Source organism: Otolemur garnettii, unplaced genomic scaffold (genome assembly GCF_000181295.1).
Source record: "Otolemur garnettii isolate 467f Iridium unplaced genomic scaffold, OtoGar3 scaffold00011, whole genome shotgun sequence".
In the NCBI taxonomy this organism is placed as follows: domain Eukaryota; kingdom Metazoa; phylum Chordata; class Mammalia; order Primates; family Galagidae; genus Otolemur; species Otolemur garnettii.
In genome coordinates, this window is record NW_003852406.1 from 2,396,261 (window position 1) to 2,416,594 (window position 20,334).

Here is a 20,334-nt window from a genome sequence, read left to right on the forward strand (position 1 = left end):
AAAACGTAACTTCTGTTTTATTTTTGAGACAGAAATGTATATAAATAAGAATCTTGGTGCTTTCTTATACACGTAACACTATATAGATTCCAATTTGGGGATCACTGTACTAGAGCCCTTTGCGGTTCACCTGAGCCCTTAGTGAGTAAGGCCTGAGACTAGAAAGAGTTATACAGAAGAGGAATAGGGGGTACAAGGAGATAGAACTCTGGGCTTTCATGCTTTCCTCAATCATTTTTTATTTTGCACATTGAGCTTTCTGATATTTTTTTATTTGAATAAGAATTCCATAGCTAGAACATGTCTGGAACTCTCTTTGGAGAAACCTAGAAGCTTGTGTCCCACAGTTCTGACAAATGTTTAAAATTTAACACTGAACAGGAAAGTCGCCTTTTATCAGATAGATAAGTATACCAGTTTTTAAAGTTCCTTGGTTTTACTTTTGTTTTATTTTTCTTAAATGCAAAATCACAGCCTTAGCTTAAAAGAGAAAATATTTCAGTCAAATGTGATACCAAAATTTTGAGCATAAGTAAATGCTAAATAAAAGCACTGATTAATAAATGTGTTAAGACATTTAGTAAAACGTTTTGAATATTTTTGAAACAAATCATGTCAAAACAAAGCTTAAAAAAGGATATGGTTCTCGAACTATTTCAGTGAATTTCATCATGCTTTTTTTAGGGGCTTTGCCCAAATCTCCAAACTTATTCATTTCAAGAAAATATAAAATCAGTGGACTCTGACCTCCAGTATTGAAGAGAACCTTCTCAAACTCTGGACCATAGCCACTATAATGCGACTGTAACAGAAAGAAAAGTATCAAGCTAATTATTATTTTTAAAAGAAAGATAAATAAAATATAACTGCATAAGTAAGAATAAAATTATTATTTGCTATAATAAAATAAATAAAAGAAAGTTTCACAAAGTGTCTTCTTAAAGGAATTTGCTAAGGTATGAGTTTATGAGTATGTGCAATAGGCTCTTTTATACTTTTGATTTATCACCCAGCTTGAATATAGGTCAGTAGAAATTATTCACTTCTGAAGAACAGAAAGAAAAAAGAATGAAGAAAATGAACAGACGCAGGAAAGGCCCAGATAAAAAAACATAAGGAAATAATGGCTGAAATTTTCCAAATTTTATGAAAAACATATCCAAGAAATTCAACAAACTCTAAGTAGAATAATTTCACACCGACACACATCAAAGACAAAGTATTTAACGACGAAACAGAGAAAAACTCAAAAGCAGCAAGAGAAAAACTCATTCCATATAAGAAAACCTCAATGAAATTAACAAACAGTCAATAACAAAGGAGGCCAGAAGGCAGTGGGATAACATAGTCAAAGTGCTGATGGGAAAAAGCTGTTGATCAAGAATTCTATGTTAAGAAAACAACAACCAGAAATGCAGTAACTACTAAAAGTTTAAGTCTTTCTCCAGTCTTTGTAATGCCAAGATGCTTATTATTGATTCCACTTCCTGCAGGGAAGTAAGATTTTACTTTCATTTGCTTTTGTTGATACATAAAGTTCTCTTGAATTTATTTTGCTTATGGTCACTTTTTTTATTCTATAGTTTTTAACAAATAATATGTGTTGCAGAATTCCTAGGAGCTACATAATTATTTCAAATAATGGGACTAGCATAATAAAAACAGTTCTTTGATGGTGAAAACTTAATGATAATATCAGATATATTTTCTATGATGTAAATCATTTCTTTTATCTTACTATCCCATGGTAATTCACACTGGGTTTTATATAGCCTGATCTTTACAATGTACACAAACCCAGCTCAATCTCAGTTTAGATTTTAAAAAAAAATCTTTCCTATCTACATAGGTGTTTTGTGACCTTTTTCCTGTTTCTGCCTTAGTTAATATAACATAAATATTCTATGTTACTAAAGTTCAAGAAATTGATATTTCTGTTGTTTTTCTGCAGTTAGCAGTTATTAAATTAGGAAAATCACAGTTCAGAGTTCCCTTTTCCTCTAAGAGAATCTATGATTTTTTTTAGACAGAGTCTCTATGTTGCCCTTAGTAGAGTGCCATGGCATTACAGCTCACAGCAACCTCAAACTCTTGAGCTTAAGTGATTCTCTTGCCTCAGCCTCCCAAGTAGCTGGGATTACAGGCTCCTGCCACACCCAGCTATTTTTGGTTGCAGTTGTCATTGTTGTTTAGCTGGCCTGGACAGGTTCGACCTCCGTGTATGTGGCTGGTGCCAAAACCACTGTGCTACAGGTGCTGAGCCATGATCTTTTTTTTTTTTTTTTGAGACAATCTTGCTTTTTTGCCTGGGCCAGAGTGCTGTGGTGTCATCGTAGCTCACTGCAGCCTCAAACTCCTAGGCTCAAGAGATTCTACTGTCTCAGCCTCCCAAGTAGATGGGACTATAGGCACAGACCGCTATTTATGGCTAATCTTTCTTTCTTTCTTTCGTTCTTTCCTTCTTTCCTTCTTTCCTTCTCTCTCTCTCTCTCTCTCTCTCTCTCTCTCTCTCTTTCTTTCTTTCTTTCTTTTCTTTTATAGAAACAAGATCTTGCTCTTGCTCAAGATAATCTTAAATTTCTGGTCTCAAATAATCCTCCCACCTCAGCCTCCCAGATTATAGGCAAGAGGCAGTGTGCCCAGCTTGAGTAGTTCGGCCAGACAAGAGCTGATTCAGGTGTTAGATGCAAATTCAACGTTTTGTGAAGCCTTAGCCTTTTATTAGATGCTTTAAAGCAGAAAGTCCCAAGTTGCCTTAGCGACACTCCATATAGTCAAATTAACAGAAGCCCCATTGCTTCCATCCATTACACAAAAGATAACGGCAGAAATTTATCAGAGCACTTTAAGATTTCATAAACAAGACTTTTATAAGTCAAAAGTCTAGTTAGCTTTAAATTTGAAGCAACCTGTAAACTTTGGAATGATCACAAGGGATGAACTAGAAAGTCCAAAGGGTGGGTTTTTGCCCACACTTTTCTATTAATTTATTAAGGGATAATCCTGACAACACATAAAAAAGCTAAACTGATTTTTGAGGCTTGAATATGTGTTCTGACAATGCTCATATCCAATGCCACTTCCAGAGATAGAAAATGCACAGGTATCCATTCAACATTTGGAGAATTTTGGTGCTTAGAATCCTTTTTTATGTTGAACTGAAATCTATCTCTCCATAGTTTTCATTTATTGGTAAAAGTTATCTTTTTTTTTATGAGCCACAACAAAAAACCTAATTCTGCTTCCCTACAGTAGCTCTCTATGTATTAAAAGCAGTTATATAGCCTCCAGAGTCTTTTCCTTTTCAGAAGAAATACCTTTACATATTTCAGTCATTGCTCAAGCAATATGGTTTCAGAGCCCTTCATAATTCTGATCATTTTCTATTTAAATACTTCCATTTGTCTACATCCCTTTTACAATGCAGGTTTATAAAATGGACATATTACACTAATTATTATCTGATTATATGTTATGGACTGAGTGTTTGTGTCCCCTCCAAAGTCATGTGTTGAAGCCCCAATCCCCAATGTGATGATATCTGGAGGTGGGGCCTTTTGGAGGCTATTCAGTTTAGATAAGGTCATCAGTGATGGCATTAGTGTCCTCTTAGGAAGAAGAGACCAGAGCTTTTTCTGTCATGTGAGAATACAATAAGAAGGAGGCTACTTGCAAACCAAGAATAGTGCCGCTTTCACAAGGAAACCAAATTGGCTGACTCACTGATCTTGGAGGCCTCATCCTCTATTACTGTGAAAGATAAATTCCTGTTGTTTAAATTATCTGGAATATGGCACTTTTTTTGTTTTTTTTTTTTTTTTAATGGCAGCCAACCTGACTAATACAATAAGGCCAATAATGCAGCAATATGGTGGGTATACCACTAACAATGTATTTCAAATTGGCTTTCTATCTCTTAATAGTGTCTTAAGAAAAAGGTTGTTTAGTCAGTTACAAATCCATTTTTCCATATATCCTCAATTAAACAGTGTATACAAAATAAATAGACCATTTTTAGTGCTTACTGAAGATCAGATATACAATTTCTATTATACATCTCTAATTTCTAAATCTAGCAATCTTGAAATGGTGACATTGTCATCAACTCAAAATTGATAACTGCAGTTCCTATTCTAAATACCTAAAACTGTCTTTGGCAGCACTGCAAAAGTTGCAATAAGTAGAGAAGAGATTTTGTAAAACTGGATTATTAAAGACTAGGAAAAACATAAATATTGACTTCCAGAAAGTAGTTTTTACATATGGGCATAATTTCTAATTTTAAGTAATGATCATATTTGAATAGATAATTTAGGTAAAATTTTTGCAGTAAAGGTTGTAACAGACTTAAAACAATTGTTCAACAGATTAAGAATTTTAAGCCAATTACCTCATTAAATCTTGGTCCTATTCTAGGACCATGGCTTAAGAGGTAAGGATAGACTGACCATTGCTGACACTGCTTTGAAATTCTCCTTGCAACTGTGATGTTTATTGAGATCATATCTTTGTGAAAACACTAGAAGAAATCTGTATATCAACCCAAGAAGTGGTGATAAGAAGTATTGGAAAAAACAAATACTATAATTGTTTTTTATTTAGAGGGGGCTATTTTTAGTAGAAAATAAAATTTTTTAATATTGAGATTAAACCCTCCAATAAATCTCTTTTAATCATTAAAACTTTTTCTAAAATAACCCACATTACTTATGTGAAGTGTGGTCAATTGCAATTATATTGCAAACTGAACAAATAAGAACATTTTTTATAATTACTGCACTCCAAACCTTTGTTATTAGTTTTGGTAATCTTGGTTCATCCTTAGATAGGGACTTTCCATTGGCTCTTGGATCTCTTAATACTTTTACCATATCGAAGTCGATAGCTAAAACAGAAAATAAAATATTTTTTAAAATTCTTGTTTTTTTTTCCTTCATGAAAGGCATGCTACCCCTTTCTCCAACATGGATGAGAGAATGTTAAGGTATTGTTATAGCCTGACTCAAAAGAAGAAATAAATATTCCATGTCATATTTTTACTAAATCGGGCTTTGGAGTTTATAAAATTCATTCATTTACTTTATCTTATGTCATCTTCACAATCCACTCCATGTTAAGTAAAATTTTCCACAACCTTCAGTTGAGAAAACTAAAGTGCAAGAAATTCTATGACATGTTTTAAGCCACCATTCATTAAGGAGCAGAGGGAGAGCACATGATATAAGTCTTTCACTTCTCAGTCCAGAGCACTTTCCATGACCCTCTATGGGGTGTCACACAGATAAGAAATGACTTGGTGATCCTCCCTTCCAACCAGCATGAATATGCATGAGGGTATGAAGAAAATCTTGCCACATCTTAAGGGAAAGGTGAACCCATGACTTAATAAGCTATGTCAATCATCCTAAAAGGACAAGATAGGTATTAAATATATCTTAACACAGCATAGAAGAAAAAGGTGGTCTGAGAGGTTTGTTCTAGACTTTTCAGATGTAGAGATACTGATGTTGATGACAAACCTCTTAAAAGTTGGGAAAGTCCCTTGGGTTGACATTGACATTAGACATTAAGAAATATTAGACACTAGCCTGAGGTACTGGAGGTAGGTAAGTGTTTATCTCCCAGAGATTAAAGCTTTGGTACAAGGAATCTACATTTTAAAATTTTGAGTAGAACTGACATCATATTAAGTTGGAATTAGATATGCAAGAAAAGTAGGTAATATGCTATATAGTTTTCTTCTTAAAACTTACTCAATTTTGAATCATTCTTAAATACATATGTATGTGATATTGCCTAACTTTTATTATACTATGAACAGGTATAATTTCAACAATAAAGGAATCTCTACTTTATGTTCACTATACCTACAAAAAAAGCTTACTTTCAGATTGTTTGACCTTGGTTGTAGAATTATTGTTAACAGGAATATCATAGACAAAATAGTAAGAGAAAAATGGTAAACACAAAGCAAAGAAATTTACTTAAAAATATTTTCTTAGATATGATGAGTAATAAATAATAAAATGATTATATTTACTGTCTTTTTTTCCTCCCTCCTGTATCCTATTGATTTATTTTAGAAAAAAATATTAATTTTTCCCTTGATTAGAGTTTTCATATGTCTTCTGTTCTCAGTATCTCTGGAAGCTTAGGAAGATTACCTATAAAACTAAAGATAACTCTATTTGATAAAACCATAAGAAAATATATCTTAATTGGTCTTAATAAGTTTTCAGAAATGTCACTACTGAAAAATGTTCCAGTCTTCCTCTACTTCCATTGGGAAAATTTCATTTCTATAATTACCTTCGTTTACTTTAAAGATGTTATTTCCCTTAAAAAGGAGACACACAAATATGGCTATCTTTATTCACTTTTTGAGTTTTTATTCTAATAGTCCTTTTGAAATGCAAACAATTCCTATTCCTTGGTATAATTAAAGAAAGTTCTGGTAGGCTATATATGTTGACATAATAGTTGAATAAACTATAGAAACAGAAGAAACATTACTCATCACTATATTTTTATAATATATCTAATTTAAATCAGAATTGTTCCCAGAAAGAGACTTTTAATCTAGTATTTAAGTGCAAGGGAAAACAAAGAAAAGAGAATACATAAGTAGTCACTAAGCAAAACAAATGTGATATGAGGAAATAAAAATATAAGAATACATACTGTTTCAGCAAAATAGGAAAATGATTCAAAGAAAGTGTTGCATACCCATGAGTATATTCTTTTTTTTTTTTTTTTTCTTCCTTCTTGAGACAGAGCCCCAAGCCGTCCCCCTGGGCAGAGCGCCGCGGCATCACAGCCCACAGCAACCTCCAACTCCCGGGCTCAAGCGAGTCTCCTGCCTCCGCCTCCCAAGCAGCTGGGACCACAGGCGCCCGCCACAACGCCCGGCCACCCTTTGGTTGCAGCCGTCATCGTTGTCCGGCGGGTCCGGGCTGGGGATCCGAACCCGCCACCCTAGGTGCACGTGGCTGGCGCCCCAGCCGGCCGAGCTATAGGCGCCGAGCCCATGAGTATATTCTTAATGTTTCATTGTATATATTTCCTTACCATTTTTTCCCAGTTTTTTCAGATCATTGTGCCTCCAAATTCCTTCACTCTCACCATCTGCAGACCCAGTTGTTGGTTTGTGCATATATTAGATCTCAAATGAATTATATCTGTCTGCATATCTACATATAGAACAATCCTCCCACATCTTTGTATGGAATTCATGGTTTAAATTGGCCACAGTGTTCTAAAGGACTTTACAATCTTCTCCTAGTTATGTTTACACAATGCACATAATTTAAAATAACTTCACAGAGATGTTTTTGAGTCCATGTACTTTGTTAACTATGATGTGCTATGTGTATGTGTGATCACCAACATCCTTTGCTTAAACCAACTCTGAACTAAGTTTGGTATAACCAAGAACATGAAGATTTTGTGAGGTAATAAAATAGTGATTCATATCATGTTTGGTTCCTAAGGAAAGTGCCATATCATTACTTAATTTTGACTTTTTTTGTGAGTTTCTAGTATTACTTACTATACGACATATTTGTATCCTCCACAACTAATCATTGCTCATACAAGTTGTAGATGCAAGACATAAGTGATTAGTTTTTCAAGTATTCCTATGGTTTTTGGGTAAAGATCAAATTGACAAGTAGCTGAATAAGAAACTTGTATAACTATGAACAAAGGAACCCAACATTACATATGTATTGTAAAACAGGAAATCTTTTAAGCTTAAGATTTGGTCAAAGGTGCTAGTGAAGAAAATTATTGTCTTATTTGAAATCATTACTATAGAAAGGAAAAAAATTAAAAAAAACAACCATTAAGTGGCTTCCAAAGCAAAAACTGGACTGTATTTTCTGAAAAATTACTCTTCCCATCAAATGTAAGTTTATCTCCATAAGAACTTTTAAAAAGATATAGAAATTAAGACCAATTTAATTGTATGTGATAGTACAAACTACACTTGTTGAGAATGATATAGTTAGAAGGAATTGAGAATATCTTCATTTTAAAACCAAGCCTTAACAGTCTTGACGGGTAATATCATAAAAATTCTTTTGATTATTAATTGTATAAACTTATTGATGTGTTCTATGTTGAAACCATGTTCTCACAGTTCCATATCTAAAAATGTCCATAAGATCCTATAAAAGAAAAGGCCAAGAAAATTTCCAGCATTTTGTGTAAAAGGCTAATATTAGATTTTTTTATCATTGTGATTTCTGTCATTGATCACCTTTTTTTTTAAACTTGTCTACAATCTTCTTGGTTTCATACACCACCCTTCACATCATAACTATTGCTTTTTAATTTTTTTTGCCAGATTTTTTTTTATTTCAAATTAATATAAGGGTACAAATTTTTAGGTTATAATGTTCTCACTTCCAAGGTAAAGTTCAAGTTGTAGAAGAGCCCTTCATTCAAGGTGTGTGCTAAATACCCTCAGATTGTGCACATTAGATGAGATCCCTCCAAATGCCTTCCCTTCTCCCACCAATTGCCCTCTGCCTCCTCTCTCCCTCCTCACCCCTCCTCCTTGCTAGACTATTTTTGTATTTTATAGTTTGTATGAGCATGTAATTGTTTATAAATTGGTTTCATATTAGCATTGAGCACACTGAATATTTTTTTTTTCAATTCTTGAGATACTTTACTAAGAAGAATGTGTTTCTACTCCATGCAGGTAAACATAAAAGAATGTGTTTCAACTCCATTCAGGTGGACATAGAAGATATAAACATAAAAAATGTAAATTTAACATTTCTTATGGTTGACTAGTATTCCATGGTATACATATACCACAATTTGTTAATCCATTCATGGGTTGATAGGCATTTGGGTTGCTTCTACAACTTTGCAATTATGAATTGAGCTGCAATAAGCATTCTGGTGCAAACGTCTTTGTGGCAAAATGGTTTTTGTACTTTGTAGATACCTAGTAATGGGATTGTGAGATGAAATGGAAGGGCAACTTTTAGTTCTTTGAGAATTCTCCATACTTCTTTCCAAAAAGGTTGTATTAGTTTGCAGTCCCATCAGTAGTGTAAAAGTGTTCCCCTTCTCTCCACATCCAAGCCAGGGACGGTTTCTTATTACTTTGTTTCTTTTTCTCTTTTTTCTGAGACAGGGTCTCTCTCTGTCATCCTGGCTGGTGCAGTGTTTTGATTATAGGTCACTGTAACCTTGAACTGATGATTTCATTTAATAAGTGAAATCTAAATTATTAGCAATAACATTCATGGAATGGTTACATTTGTATTATTTGAAACACCCAGGACATTCTATGCTTCAGTATGTCATATATTTATGGGAAAGAATAATTAAAGCTAGGATGAAAACCAAATTATTATAGAAAACTATAAGATGAGACTAAAATGAGATAATATGGAGAGCAACATATATAACATAAAAAATAATCAAGAAACCAGAGATGGCACCCACATTCTCAGTGCAAACAGTAGAGAAACTGGTCAGGACCAAGATTAATAGTTCTACTACACAGATTGTGGTTAATAAATAAAATTAGCTTAAAATATTAAGATGAGAAGATAGAACACTGAAGACTTGGTGGGATAGACTATTACATTGTTAGGAAATATTTTATTCAAGTGAAATCATTTAAATATTACAAGAAACAATAGCAATATGAACAAAAGGAAGGACTGAACTATCATGAGAAATAGAGGAATGAGAAATACTGAGTTCTAGCTATGGGTCCACAACTGACTCATTTTATTCACTTTAGAAAGCCAGATCACTTTTATGAGCCCAAATTTCCTTACCTTCAAAATGCCAGTGGTTATCAGTCTTATTCTGTTCTACTTAAGAGTAGCATTATAAGATTAATATTGTGAGGGTCTTTTGGAAGGATATTGTATACAAAATAAAAGAATTAAATGGAAACTATGAGTTTAAGAACAGTGGAGAGAATTTGGAATAGAATTTAAATATGAGAAACAAAAGTAATATGATAGACAGAGGTAATACTATAAAGTACCAGACAGAGAACATAGAAGATATTTTTTGATAAATCTCACACAATTAGTGGACAGGAAAAATAACAGTGGTGATAAAGCATTTCACAAATTTTAGTAACTGTTGGAACTATTGGTAAAAGTAGGGCAAGCAATAAATATCTTATTTGCTTTGCTAATATTTAATCTCATGGAAGAAAAATGATAAAAAAGTAATTCTAACGAAGAAAATCAAGCTGATTAGCCATATAGGAAAGACAATAACCTTGTGAGAAAGTAACACTGGGAATACAGTCAAATATAAAGTATAGTCTATAGAAAGCAACTTCTAGAAATTTATATAAAATATAAGACTGTTTCTATGCATTCTGTTTCCAAAAGGGCACAAAAAGAAAAATCCTATAAAATGAACATTGCTGCTATATAATGATGAACAAACAGTGATTTAAAAGGGGTTGAATTTTGTATTGCTGTCAAGAAACCTTCTTGAGGAAGGGCAATTAAAACAAAATAAAACAAAATATAAAAAAGATGGGAAGTGAGTGCATACAAAAGACTATTCTAAACAATACTGCAGATCATCAAGGAATATATCAAATGGGCTAATGCTCAGAGTAACACTAGGCTCACACATATTGGCTATAGATAAAAAGGGATTTCTAAAATATTTTCAAAAGTCTTATCTTCAATTCTGAAATTCTTTCTTCTCCATGTTCTACTCTATTACTAAGGCTGCCTATGTGTTTTGAATCTCCTTGAATGTCTCTTTCAATTCCTTAAGCTCTCTATATCTTTCCTAATTATGTCCAGATCCTTGGTAATTTTGTCTTTAATTACCCTTATTTCTTGAGATAGTTTTCAGAATATTTTTTGGATTTCTTTTTCTATCTTCTCCTCAATCCCATTTATCTTATTTGCCATCCATACTCTGAATTTTATTTCTGCCATTACAACAATTTCTCTGTATCTCCCTTGGAATCTCTTGGCTTTGATCTGCTCTGATTTTTCACGTTGTCAGGGTTCTTCTGCTGGTTCCTCCCCATGTGAATTTCCAGTTTGTTTATATGTTTATTATACTTTTAAATTGGAACATTAAGTTGCTGAAATATTTTCAAAATGAAAAAAAGGGGATATTATTATTTAATTTCTTTTTAGATCTGTTTTTTGTGAAAACAACTTTTTTTTTTTTTTAAGGGCTATCACGGCAAAATAGCACAACACAAATTTGTTTTCTCACAATTCTGAAGGCTAGAAATCCAAGACAAGGTATTGGCAGGGTTGGTTTATTCCAAGGTCTCTCTTGTTGGTGTGTCTGTCTTCTTTCTGTGTCCTCTGTGGTCCTTCCTCTGTGTGTGCACACCCTTCATATCTCTTTGTGTGTCCAAATTTCCTCTTATAAGGATACTAGTCATATTGGATTAGGGCACACGTTAAAGGCCTCCTATTAACGTAATCATTTCTCTAAAGGTCTGTCTTCAAAGACAGTCACATTTTGAGGTATTGAGGGGTAGGGCTTCAACATACTAATTTAGAATGATACAATTTCATCCATAATAGCCCATACTCTACCTATATAGGACTGAGACTAAATTCTGATTTATTTAATCTAGTTACAGTATTCTCATTTCCTTTGCTAGTGGTTGGTTGGGAAAGGACATGTCCACCCATGAGACATGAAGGGAAGTACTTCTGGGAAAGTGCCTTGTCTGAACATGATACTTATAGCTGTTACCATTATTTATATTTTTAAAAGAGTTTTTAAAAATTTTTATTTATTTATTTATTTATTTTTTGGCCAGGGCTGGGTTTGAACCTGCCAACTCCAGCATATGGGGCTGGTGCTCTACTCCTTTGAGCCACAGGAGCTGCCCTTTTAAAAAATTTTTAAAACTAAATCATAAACACACAGATCATGTATACATTATAATTCACATACTATAGAATTTGCAATTTTAAAGTATATATTCAGTGGATTTTTTTTTTTTTTGGTATATTCAATATTGGACAACCATTAGTATAGAGAAGTGTCACCAAGAAAAAGGATGGGTGGGAGGAAAACCTTGCCTGTGAAACAAAGAAATCTGGAGGGCCCATAAGAGCATTTACCACTCAGCCAATAGAAAAGGGCAATGATGCCTGGTAGTGCAAAAAGACCAGTGAAAGACAAGCATTTCAAACTGAGAGGAAGGAGTATTTATACCCCCACACTACCCTTGTGTGCATCTCTCACCTTTTCTCCTTTATGACAAGGACCCAGTTCCAACTCTCTTTGTAAGTGCGCTAAACTTTCTCTTTGTTCTTCCCAAACAAAACCTCTCCTTGTTATCCTGAAACTTGTGTAGTTTACTTTTGGTTTCTATCCACACTGCCTGTGCCAGTTTTATTTTCAGTTTGCACTCAACTTTTGCTTTTGATTACTGCTGTGCCTCAGTTGAACTTTCTAACTTAGTTGAACAATCAACCAGGTCAATTGGGTTTGGGGAACCAGGACCCTTGACCCCCAAACAACTATTATCTCATTTTCTGTGTATATACAAAGTATATTTATTTGACAGCAGTCTTCTTCTCCTCCTCCTCCTCCTCCTCCTCTTCTTCTTCCCCTTCCCCTTCCTCTTCTTCTTTTGAGACAGAATCTCATGTGGCGTCACAGCTCACAGCAACCTCAAACTCTTGGGCTTAAGGGATTCTCTTGCCTCAGCCTCCCAAGTAACTTTAGGTCCCACTACTTTTTGGTTGTAGTTGTTATTGTTATTTCACAGGCCCGGGCTGGATTTGAATCCACCAGCTCCAGTGTATGTGGCTGGCACTCTAGCAGCTGAGCTACCCTAGGTGCCGAGCCCAAGTGTGATTTCTTGATCCAAAATCTATTATTTTCTGTTTATTCATTCATTCTATCAAGAAAGATCTCTTGTAATCTATGTGAAAAACACTGTAAATTTCAAGAGAAGCAAAGGATATAGTCTTTAACGCCAATTACATCAACTAGCTTGATAAAACATAATAAGTCATTCTTGTGGAAAGTTCAACATCTGTTACAAAGTTAATATGAGATTTTATGCAAATAGACTGCATGAGAAATGAAATTTTTCAGTGTGAGATAGACTATTTGTGGGACAGAGCTGAATAGATTTGCAGGCATGCAAAAAGAATTTTGAGAGGGTGGAGAAAAAGGCATTCAGGGGATATTATGAGAAGACCACTCTGTTTGCAACAAAGGGTTACCTTAGGAAATGTCCTTACTTTAAGAATATGAAGAAGAAAAAGAGCATAAGACATGGTTACCCAAATGTGAGAAGATTTTTAAAATGTGTCTGTTAGGAAATAATGCACTGAACTGAAATCTTTGAGGATAATTGAAATAACTGGTGGGTAATTATATGTTCATTTAAATATTTTAGTTGCTTAAGGAAAGATGTGAATGATGTGGTTTTACTCTATAAATCATAAAGTTGTTAATGAGCTTAATTGTCTCAAATGGTCATAAACTTCGTTTCCCCATAGATTATTTGTTAAGGAGAAAGGTAACATGATAGTCTATTGGAGGTTAAAAGCAATAATGTCTCTTTTACTTATTGTCATCTAATAATTTAAAAATGTTTCCAAGAGCTTCAAACTTTTGGTAGTTGAGTGTAGTCCTTTGTTTTAGCAGCGGGAATGGAACAATCCAACTTCTATGAAAACAAAGAAAAGACAAGCCAGGGAATGCATGTATACCTGTTAGTCCAGAACAATAAAGTTGAGTATTTTTAACTTAAAAATTCAAAACAAAAAATTTAAAATAGTGAAATCAAAGTGGTAAAGAATTTACATTTTGGTGAGGTGGTGCTATGTGTCCTTTATATGAGATGCATATATTTTTTTTCAAAATGTGAGCAGAGGGGTCAAATGTTGCAGGGAGAAAACTTCTGCAAGAGCTCATTGTGTTTTCTTAGTGTAAATGTTAAATGGATGGTGCTGTGGTTCACCCGTATCATTTCCTCTTCGTTTGGAGTCATTGTGCTCTAATGGGAAAAATGCTAGCAGAAGTCCTAGTGACGCAGCATCAATTCTCTACCCTTTTGCCAAAATCTTCCCATCAGAATGTTTACTGTAAGTCGACTCTGTATTGTACAAAGAAACTAGCATTTGATTGCATTATTTAAAAAATAAATTATAGGCTCTAAAACTCTTTCCATGGGTGGATTCTCAATATTCACCACTAACAATATGCCTTAAAATAAGTCCATATTCCAAGATCAAATTTGCAAAATTTGGTTCTGCTTTTAATTAAACCAAGTTCTTTCTCAGTAAATGAGAAATTAACAGTTAAAATGAATGATTAGAGTAAGAATTGGCTCTTATAAGGCTGGTAATCCCAAATTCTTTCATCTGGCTACCACCAAGCTTCTACTCTGACTGCTGAGGCTAACTGAATCCAAACTTAATCAAATCAATCACACCAGGAGAAGGAACACCATCAGAAGCTTCATTTGTTAAGACCATAGGATACTAATAGAATTTGTGGAAGGTTTCAATTAGTTAATACCTTGGGAAGAACGGTCCTTCTTAATGTTACTTCCTCAGGGAGAAAGGCTGAGTGCTGCTACATGATCTAAGAACTAATTTTATTTTTAAAATATATTGATGCTACTATATTACAGTGGAAAGTATCTGGGAAAGAACAGAATAATATGTGTTAATTAAACATCAAAGGGCAAACAAAACACTTGGGGGTCTTTTCAAAATGCAGTACTCTTTTTTATTAGGCAGGTTTGGGGCCTAATAAGATCACAGATGTTGGTGATACTAGGGGTCTGTGAAGCCACTCTGAGTAGCAAGGGGATATAGTACATAGAGCTGGAACAATTCCTCTCTAGGGATGTAACTTTTAACCTGTGCCCTCAGCTGTGAAATGATACCATAAACACCAATTTATAGGATCACTGGAGGAGTAAATGAAATTATATTTGTGGAGTGCTAGGCAAAGTTGACCTTAGATAGGAGTGCAAAAAGGAAAGTAGAGAATATGGTAGATAATTCTGCTAACTTGGTAGATGTGATAGTGAGAATTTGTAAACATTCTCATTGCTTTAATGTCCTCATTGAAGTGGAAAGCAAAACTACCATGAGAGATTGAGGATAGGTGAGGTGGCACTGGTGATGTAAGAGAAAAAAGGAGGAAACAGTTGTCTAGGTGAATGGGAGAAAGCAATAGAGAAACTTATGATTGCCTTATAGAATTAAGGCCCATTTGAGTTCTATAATTATCACTTAAAAATGAGACTAGTTAGCATGATTTTATGATTGCTTTGTATATTATTTAGCTGCACCAGTTTAGGTATGGAGAATTATCTTTAATTCTGTGGCTGTTGAGAGAGGTAAAGAGAAGAATTAGAAAAGGAGTTGAAGGTGAATGTAAAGTGATAACTATCACCATTAACTATATTATTTAACTTAGGTAATTAAGAGAGTGGGGTGAGGAGCAGTAGAAAGATAATAAGGTCTATATATTGCTGATTTTCCTTTATGACTTAGTATGTGAAAACATTCTGTAAATGTTCCATGTGTGCTTGAAAGAAATGTATAGTCTTAATTTCTTGAATGCAGTTTGTCTCATACACAAACACACACACACACACACACACACACGTCAAACTTGCTATGTTTTCCAAATAAATATCCTTTACTAATCCTTTTGTCTGATTTAGCTATTGTTAACCTAAGAGAGGAGTATTAAAATATTACACTGTAATTATGGATATAGCAGTTCCTTGAGAGTCTAAACAGTTTTGCTTTATATGTGTCTACGCAATGTTTTTTAATCATACCTAATTACATTTATTATGTCTTCTTGTTGGATTGTTTTTATCAGTAAGTAGTCTCCTTTTTTATATTTTTTCCTTAAATTTTAATTGATATGAATATTACTATACCAGTTTTTTGCTGAATATTTACATGGTAGTATCTTTTCTCATTGCTTATTTTAAACTTTTCTAGGTTTTAAGTATTTTTTGTGAGAAGAATAAAGATTTTTTTTTAATCTGTTTGAGACTTTTGCTTTTGAGCAGGATATAGTATGTCTTGTAGGCAATGTTTCCACTTTGATAACTAGAAAAAAACTAGATAAATTACAAAAATACTATTTTTAAGGACAGTGGAAACAATGGGAATAAGGTATGTTAAAATTCCAGAGAGGGAAGAGTCCTTCCTAAGTGAGCAGCCAAACTCAGCTATTCCCATTCCTTGAAAGCATTTACTGATTATGAGTACTGCTGAGAATCAGGTTTAGTACAAGCAGAAGCACGCTGCTAGGGAAAAGGTGAGTCATCAGAGCTTTGGAGAGTTATGTAGGCTACAGTAAAATTTAGAGGAATTTCATGTGCTTGGCAGCTAATTTTTACCAGGGATATTTGCTGAGTTGTGTGGTGAAATGAAAGGCTGGGGCAGGGCTGGGCCAGAAACTTTTAAAGGCTGTATGAAATCTCTTAAAGTTCTTACAGTGACTAGGAGGCAAAGTCTCACAAATACCTGGTTGGTCTTCCTCTCAAGACACATATATTAGATTCTGAAGATGGGTTATTGAGGTTAACTCTTAACTGAAGGTTTAAGAGTTAACTTGAATATATTCAAAGGATAGTATTGAATCTCCGTCAAGTTTTCATGGCTGTGAATTCAGAAATTTCTCAGGTTCCCTGAAGAGCTGAGAAGAACCAGAGGTGGACTAATTTCGCCAAAACTATATTCCAGCTTTGATCTGGCTCTATCACTAATTAAGTCAAGGATTTTGGTCCCTCATCCTAAATGGGAGAAGCGAGAATCAAACTTCTGGTGAAAAATAACATAATCTACAGGCTCTACAATTCTTTTGTATATAAAACTTGCTATGCAATAAAATATTGTAAGACAAGCAAAAGGCAAGATAGAAAGACACAAGATGATCTGTACACTGGATAGTCTGTTTTTATAGACAAAGAGTTTTAAAACAATATTATAAATATGCTCACAAAACCAATAGAAAAGATGAGCAAAATGAATGAAAAATGAAAAATTTCATCAACAAATGCAATCTATAAAAATGAATAAAATCTGGAAGTGATAAATTGAAAAATAGATATTATTATCTAAAATTAAAAACTCACTAAATGTGATTAACAGAAGAAGGCAGGATTAATGAGTTTGAAGGAAGTCCATAGAAAATATACAAGTTGAAACACACACAGAAAATGGAAAAAACATGGAGGAGTAAGGGAGTCCTAAAGGAGAGAGAGCACAGAACAACATTTGAACAGATAATGACAGAGAAGTTTCCAAAACTGATGAATGACATCAACTCACAGATTTAAAAAGTTTAGCAAACCTCAGAAAGGACAAGTACAAAGAAAATCACACTTACACACATTATATTCAGAAGACCAAAAAGGAAGAAAAATCTTAAAAACAACCATGGGGAAAGGATGTATTACTTTCAAAGGAGCAACAGAGTTTTTTCAACAAAAACTAGTTTAAATTGACAAAAGACAAAGTAAAACAAAATCCTAAACCACTAGCAATCTACAATCATATACCATACAAAAATGTCCTTTAAAAGAGAAAATCAAGCAAGGACATTTTCAGACATAAAAGAATCATGCATTCAGTATGTTTAAATTTTTCTACACAGTTCTCCTCGTGTTCCAAATTTCAACATCATTATACATTAATTTTGGGAAATTGACAAGTTACTTAATCTGTTTCAGTCTTCACTTATAAAACAGGAATAAGTACTGTATCAATCTTAAAGCATACTATGAAGATTTAATGTAATAATAAAAAATCTCCACAAAGTTAGTCATTATTATGGTAACCTGGTTTATGTTCCACTTATAATTTTTGTCCCCACTTGACAAAATGATCCAGATGTCCAAAAAGCACCCTGAGTGGTCACATCTTGTATCCTAGATATGCTGCATCTATTAAATGTAGTCTGTGATTCATTAGCTATTTTGCAAGTCACACTTGATCTTAGCCAAAAAGCTGAGAAGCAATACTATTTTGGTAATTGAATAATTTCAGTTCATTTTGTGCTTGCAATTATTAACTATGCCTTTAAAGTATGTGTTATTCTGCAGCCATATATCTTTCAAATTTTATTACCAAACTTTTGTATTCACCTGGAGTGCTTCATATTTGGTATTACATTTCTCTCTTGTTTGAATTATGGGATTATTGAGATCTTCACAGTTCCTGATTCTGTTTCCAATTGTGTTAGCTATACTTTCCAGGTTTATACTGATGATCAGTTTGTTTTATATATAATATGTATAATAAATATACTTATTAAAGTAATTAATAAGTATGCAGAGCAAGTATATAGATCTGTGGCATGACACTAGAAAACTCTCCAGGTTAATGCTGATATGTTAAATAGCACATTTTGGCTATTGCCACTAACTTGTTACAAATCCGCTGTTATCTATTCCGTATTTCTCTGTTTTGTCTATGATATCATGATCTATTTTGTCAAATATTATATAGAGCTTCCCTGTTGTACGTACTCCTGTAGCCTTATTTTTGAAAAAGATGAGATCAGAGTCTTTCTTACAGTGTAAGCTGAAACATAAATCAAGCCTTAGTCTACATTAGACTCTGCTAACAAAAGAGATTCTGGAGATATTCCATTCTGAAAATTATTTTAAAAACATATATTGATAAAAGTATATTTAAAAGAAAATTATATTTTAAAATATATGTTTATTTCTATTGTTTCAGGTTTGATTCTTTATTTTTCCCCATTACAATTATACTCATTTCTTAATAGTTTTGAAGTGTACCATTGCATCATGCACATTGGGTGAGGTCCCTCCAAATACCCTCCCTCCTCCCATATCCCCCTTCCCCCCCTTCTACTTTCTGGACCATAGTTACGTTTTGCCATTCGTATGAGTGTGTAGGTGGTTATATATTGATTTCATAGTAGTACTGAGTACATTGGATACTTTCCCCCCCATTCTGGAGATACTTTACTAAGAAGAATATGTTCTAGCTCCATCCAGGTAAACATAAAAGATGTGAAGGCTCCATCTTTTTTATGGCTACATAGTATTCCATGGTGTACATATAGCACAATTTGTTAATCCATTCATGGGTTGGTAGGCATTTGGGTTGTTTCCATGTCTTGGCTATTATGAATTGGGCTGCAGTAAAGATTCTGGTGCAAATGTCTCTGTTGTAAAATAATTTTTGATCATCTAGGTATATACCTAGTAGAGGAATTGCAGGATTGAATGGTAGGTCTACTTTTAGTTCCTTGAGTGTTCTCCAAACTACTTTCCAAAAAGGTCATATTAGCTTGCATTCCCACAAGCAGTGTAGAAGCATTCCCTTCTCTCTGCATCCACACCACATCTGTAGTTTGGGGATTTTGTGATGTGGGCTAATCTTACTAGAGTTAGATGAAATCTCAAAGTGGTTTTGATGTGCATTTCTCTGATGATTAAGGATGGTGAGCATTTTTCATGTGTTTGTAGGCCATGTGCCTAGGTTTGATTCCTTAAAAGCTTAAATTTTGCAGAGTTTCTTTGCCTATCTTTATTAGCCATTATTTTCTCCAATATTTAAAACTAGATTTCCATTTTGCTCATTTTTCTCAGGTCCTCTATGTCCCTTGCAGTGGACATTCTATTCTTCAGTGTCTTATTCTTTCTTGGGTTTCTTCCAGTTTCATATTCATGTCTGTTGATGGCTTTCACATCATTTCAATTTAACCATTCATCAAGGTTTTGCTTTTATGCTTTGTGCTTTTCATTCATAAAAGTGTTTAATTAAATTTTTAAATGTGTGGTAAAATATTTAGATATAATTTTCTGCTCTTTGGTATCATTTTTCTGGTGAATATTCTTTATCTGTCATTTCTTCTTGTTCCTTTCCCTCTTCCTCTCCCTCTTTTTTCTTTTTTCCTTGTTTTGTTTCTACCTTTTTGAAACAATCATTTTATTTATTTCCTAGTTTCATCATAAATGATATTTGTGACTTTTTTCTTTTCCTTGTTTCTTTTGGATGCCCTCCATGAGGAAGAGAAAATTACAACTTTATGTGCCATCTTCAAACCTGAAGTCATGGAACATGTTCTCCAACTTCTTGTCTTGAAAAATTTAAAACTAAAGAAAATTTGTAAAACTATTACAATGAATACTCTATGCCTTATATTTAGATCCAACTTGCTTTAACTGAGTACCCATATAAACTTCACCTCTATAAACTTTTATCTTAAAAACAAAAACCTAGGCTGGCAACCTGTAGAAGACTGAAACTGGACCCACACCTTTCACCATTAACTAAGTTAGACTCTCACTGGATTAAAGACTTAAACTTAAGACAT

At 33.7% G+C, this 20,334-nt stretch overlaps 1 protein-coding gene across 1 annotated transcript in view; it reads right to left on the reverse strand.

Annotated features, from left to right (window-relative positions):
* FAM227B (family with sequence similarity 227 member B) overlaps positions 1–20,334 on the reverse strand; it is a 184,744-nt gene that overhangs the window by 45,026 nt on the left and 119,384 nt on the right. The window contains exons 10-11 of the mRNA XM_023509997.1: positions 4,788–4,885; positions 642–802 (exon numbers count right to left, since the gene is read on the reverse strand). Of these exons, the coding sequence (XP_023365765.1) occupies positions 642–802; positions 4,788–4,885 (259 nt within the window). The remainder of the gene's footprint in view (positions 1–641; positions 803–4,787; positions 4,886–20,334) is intronic.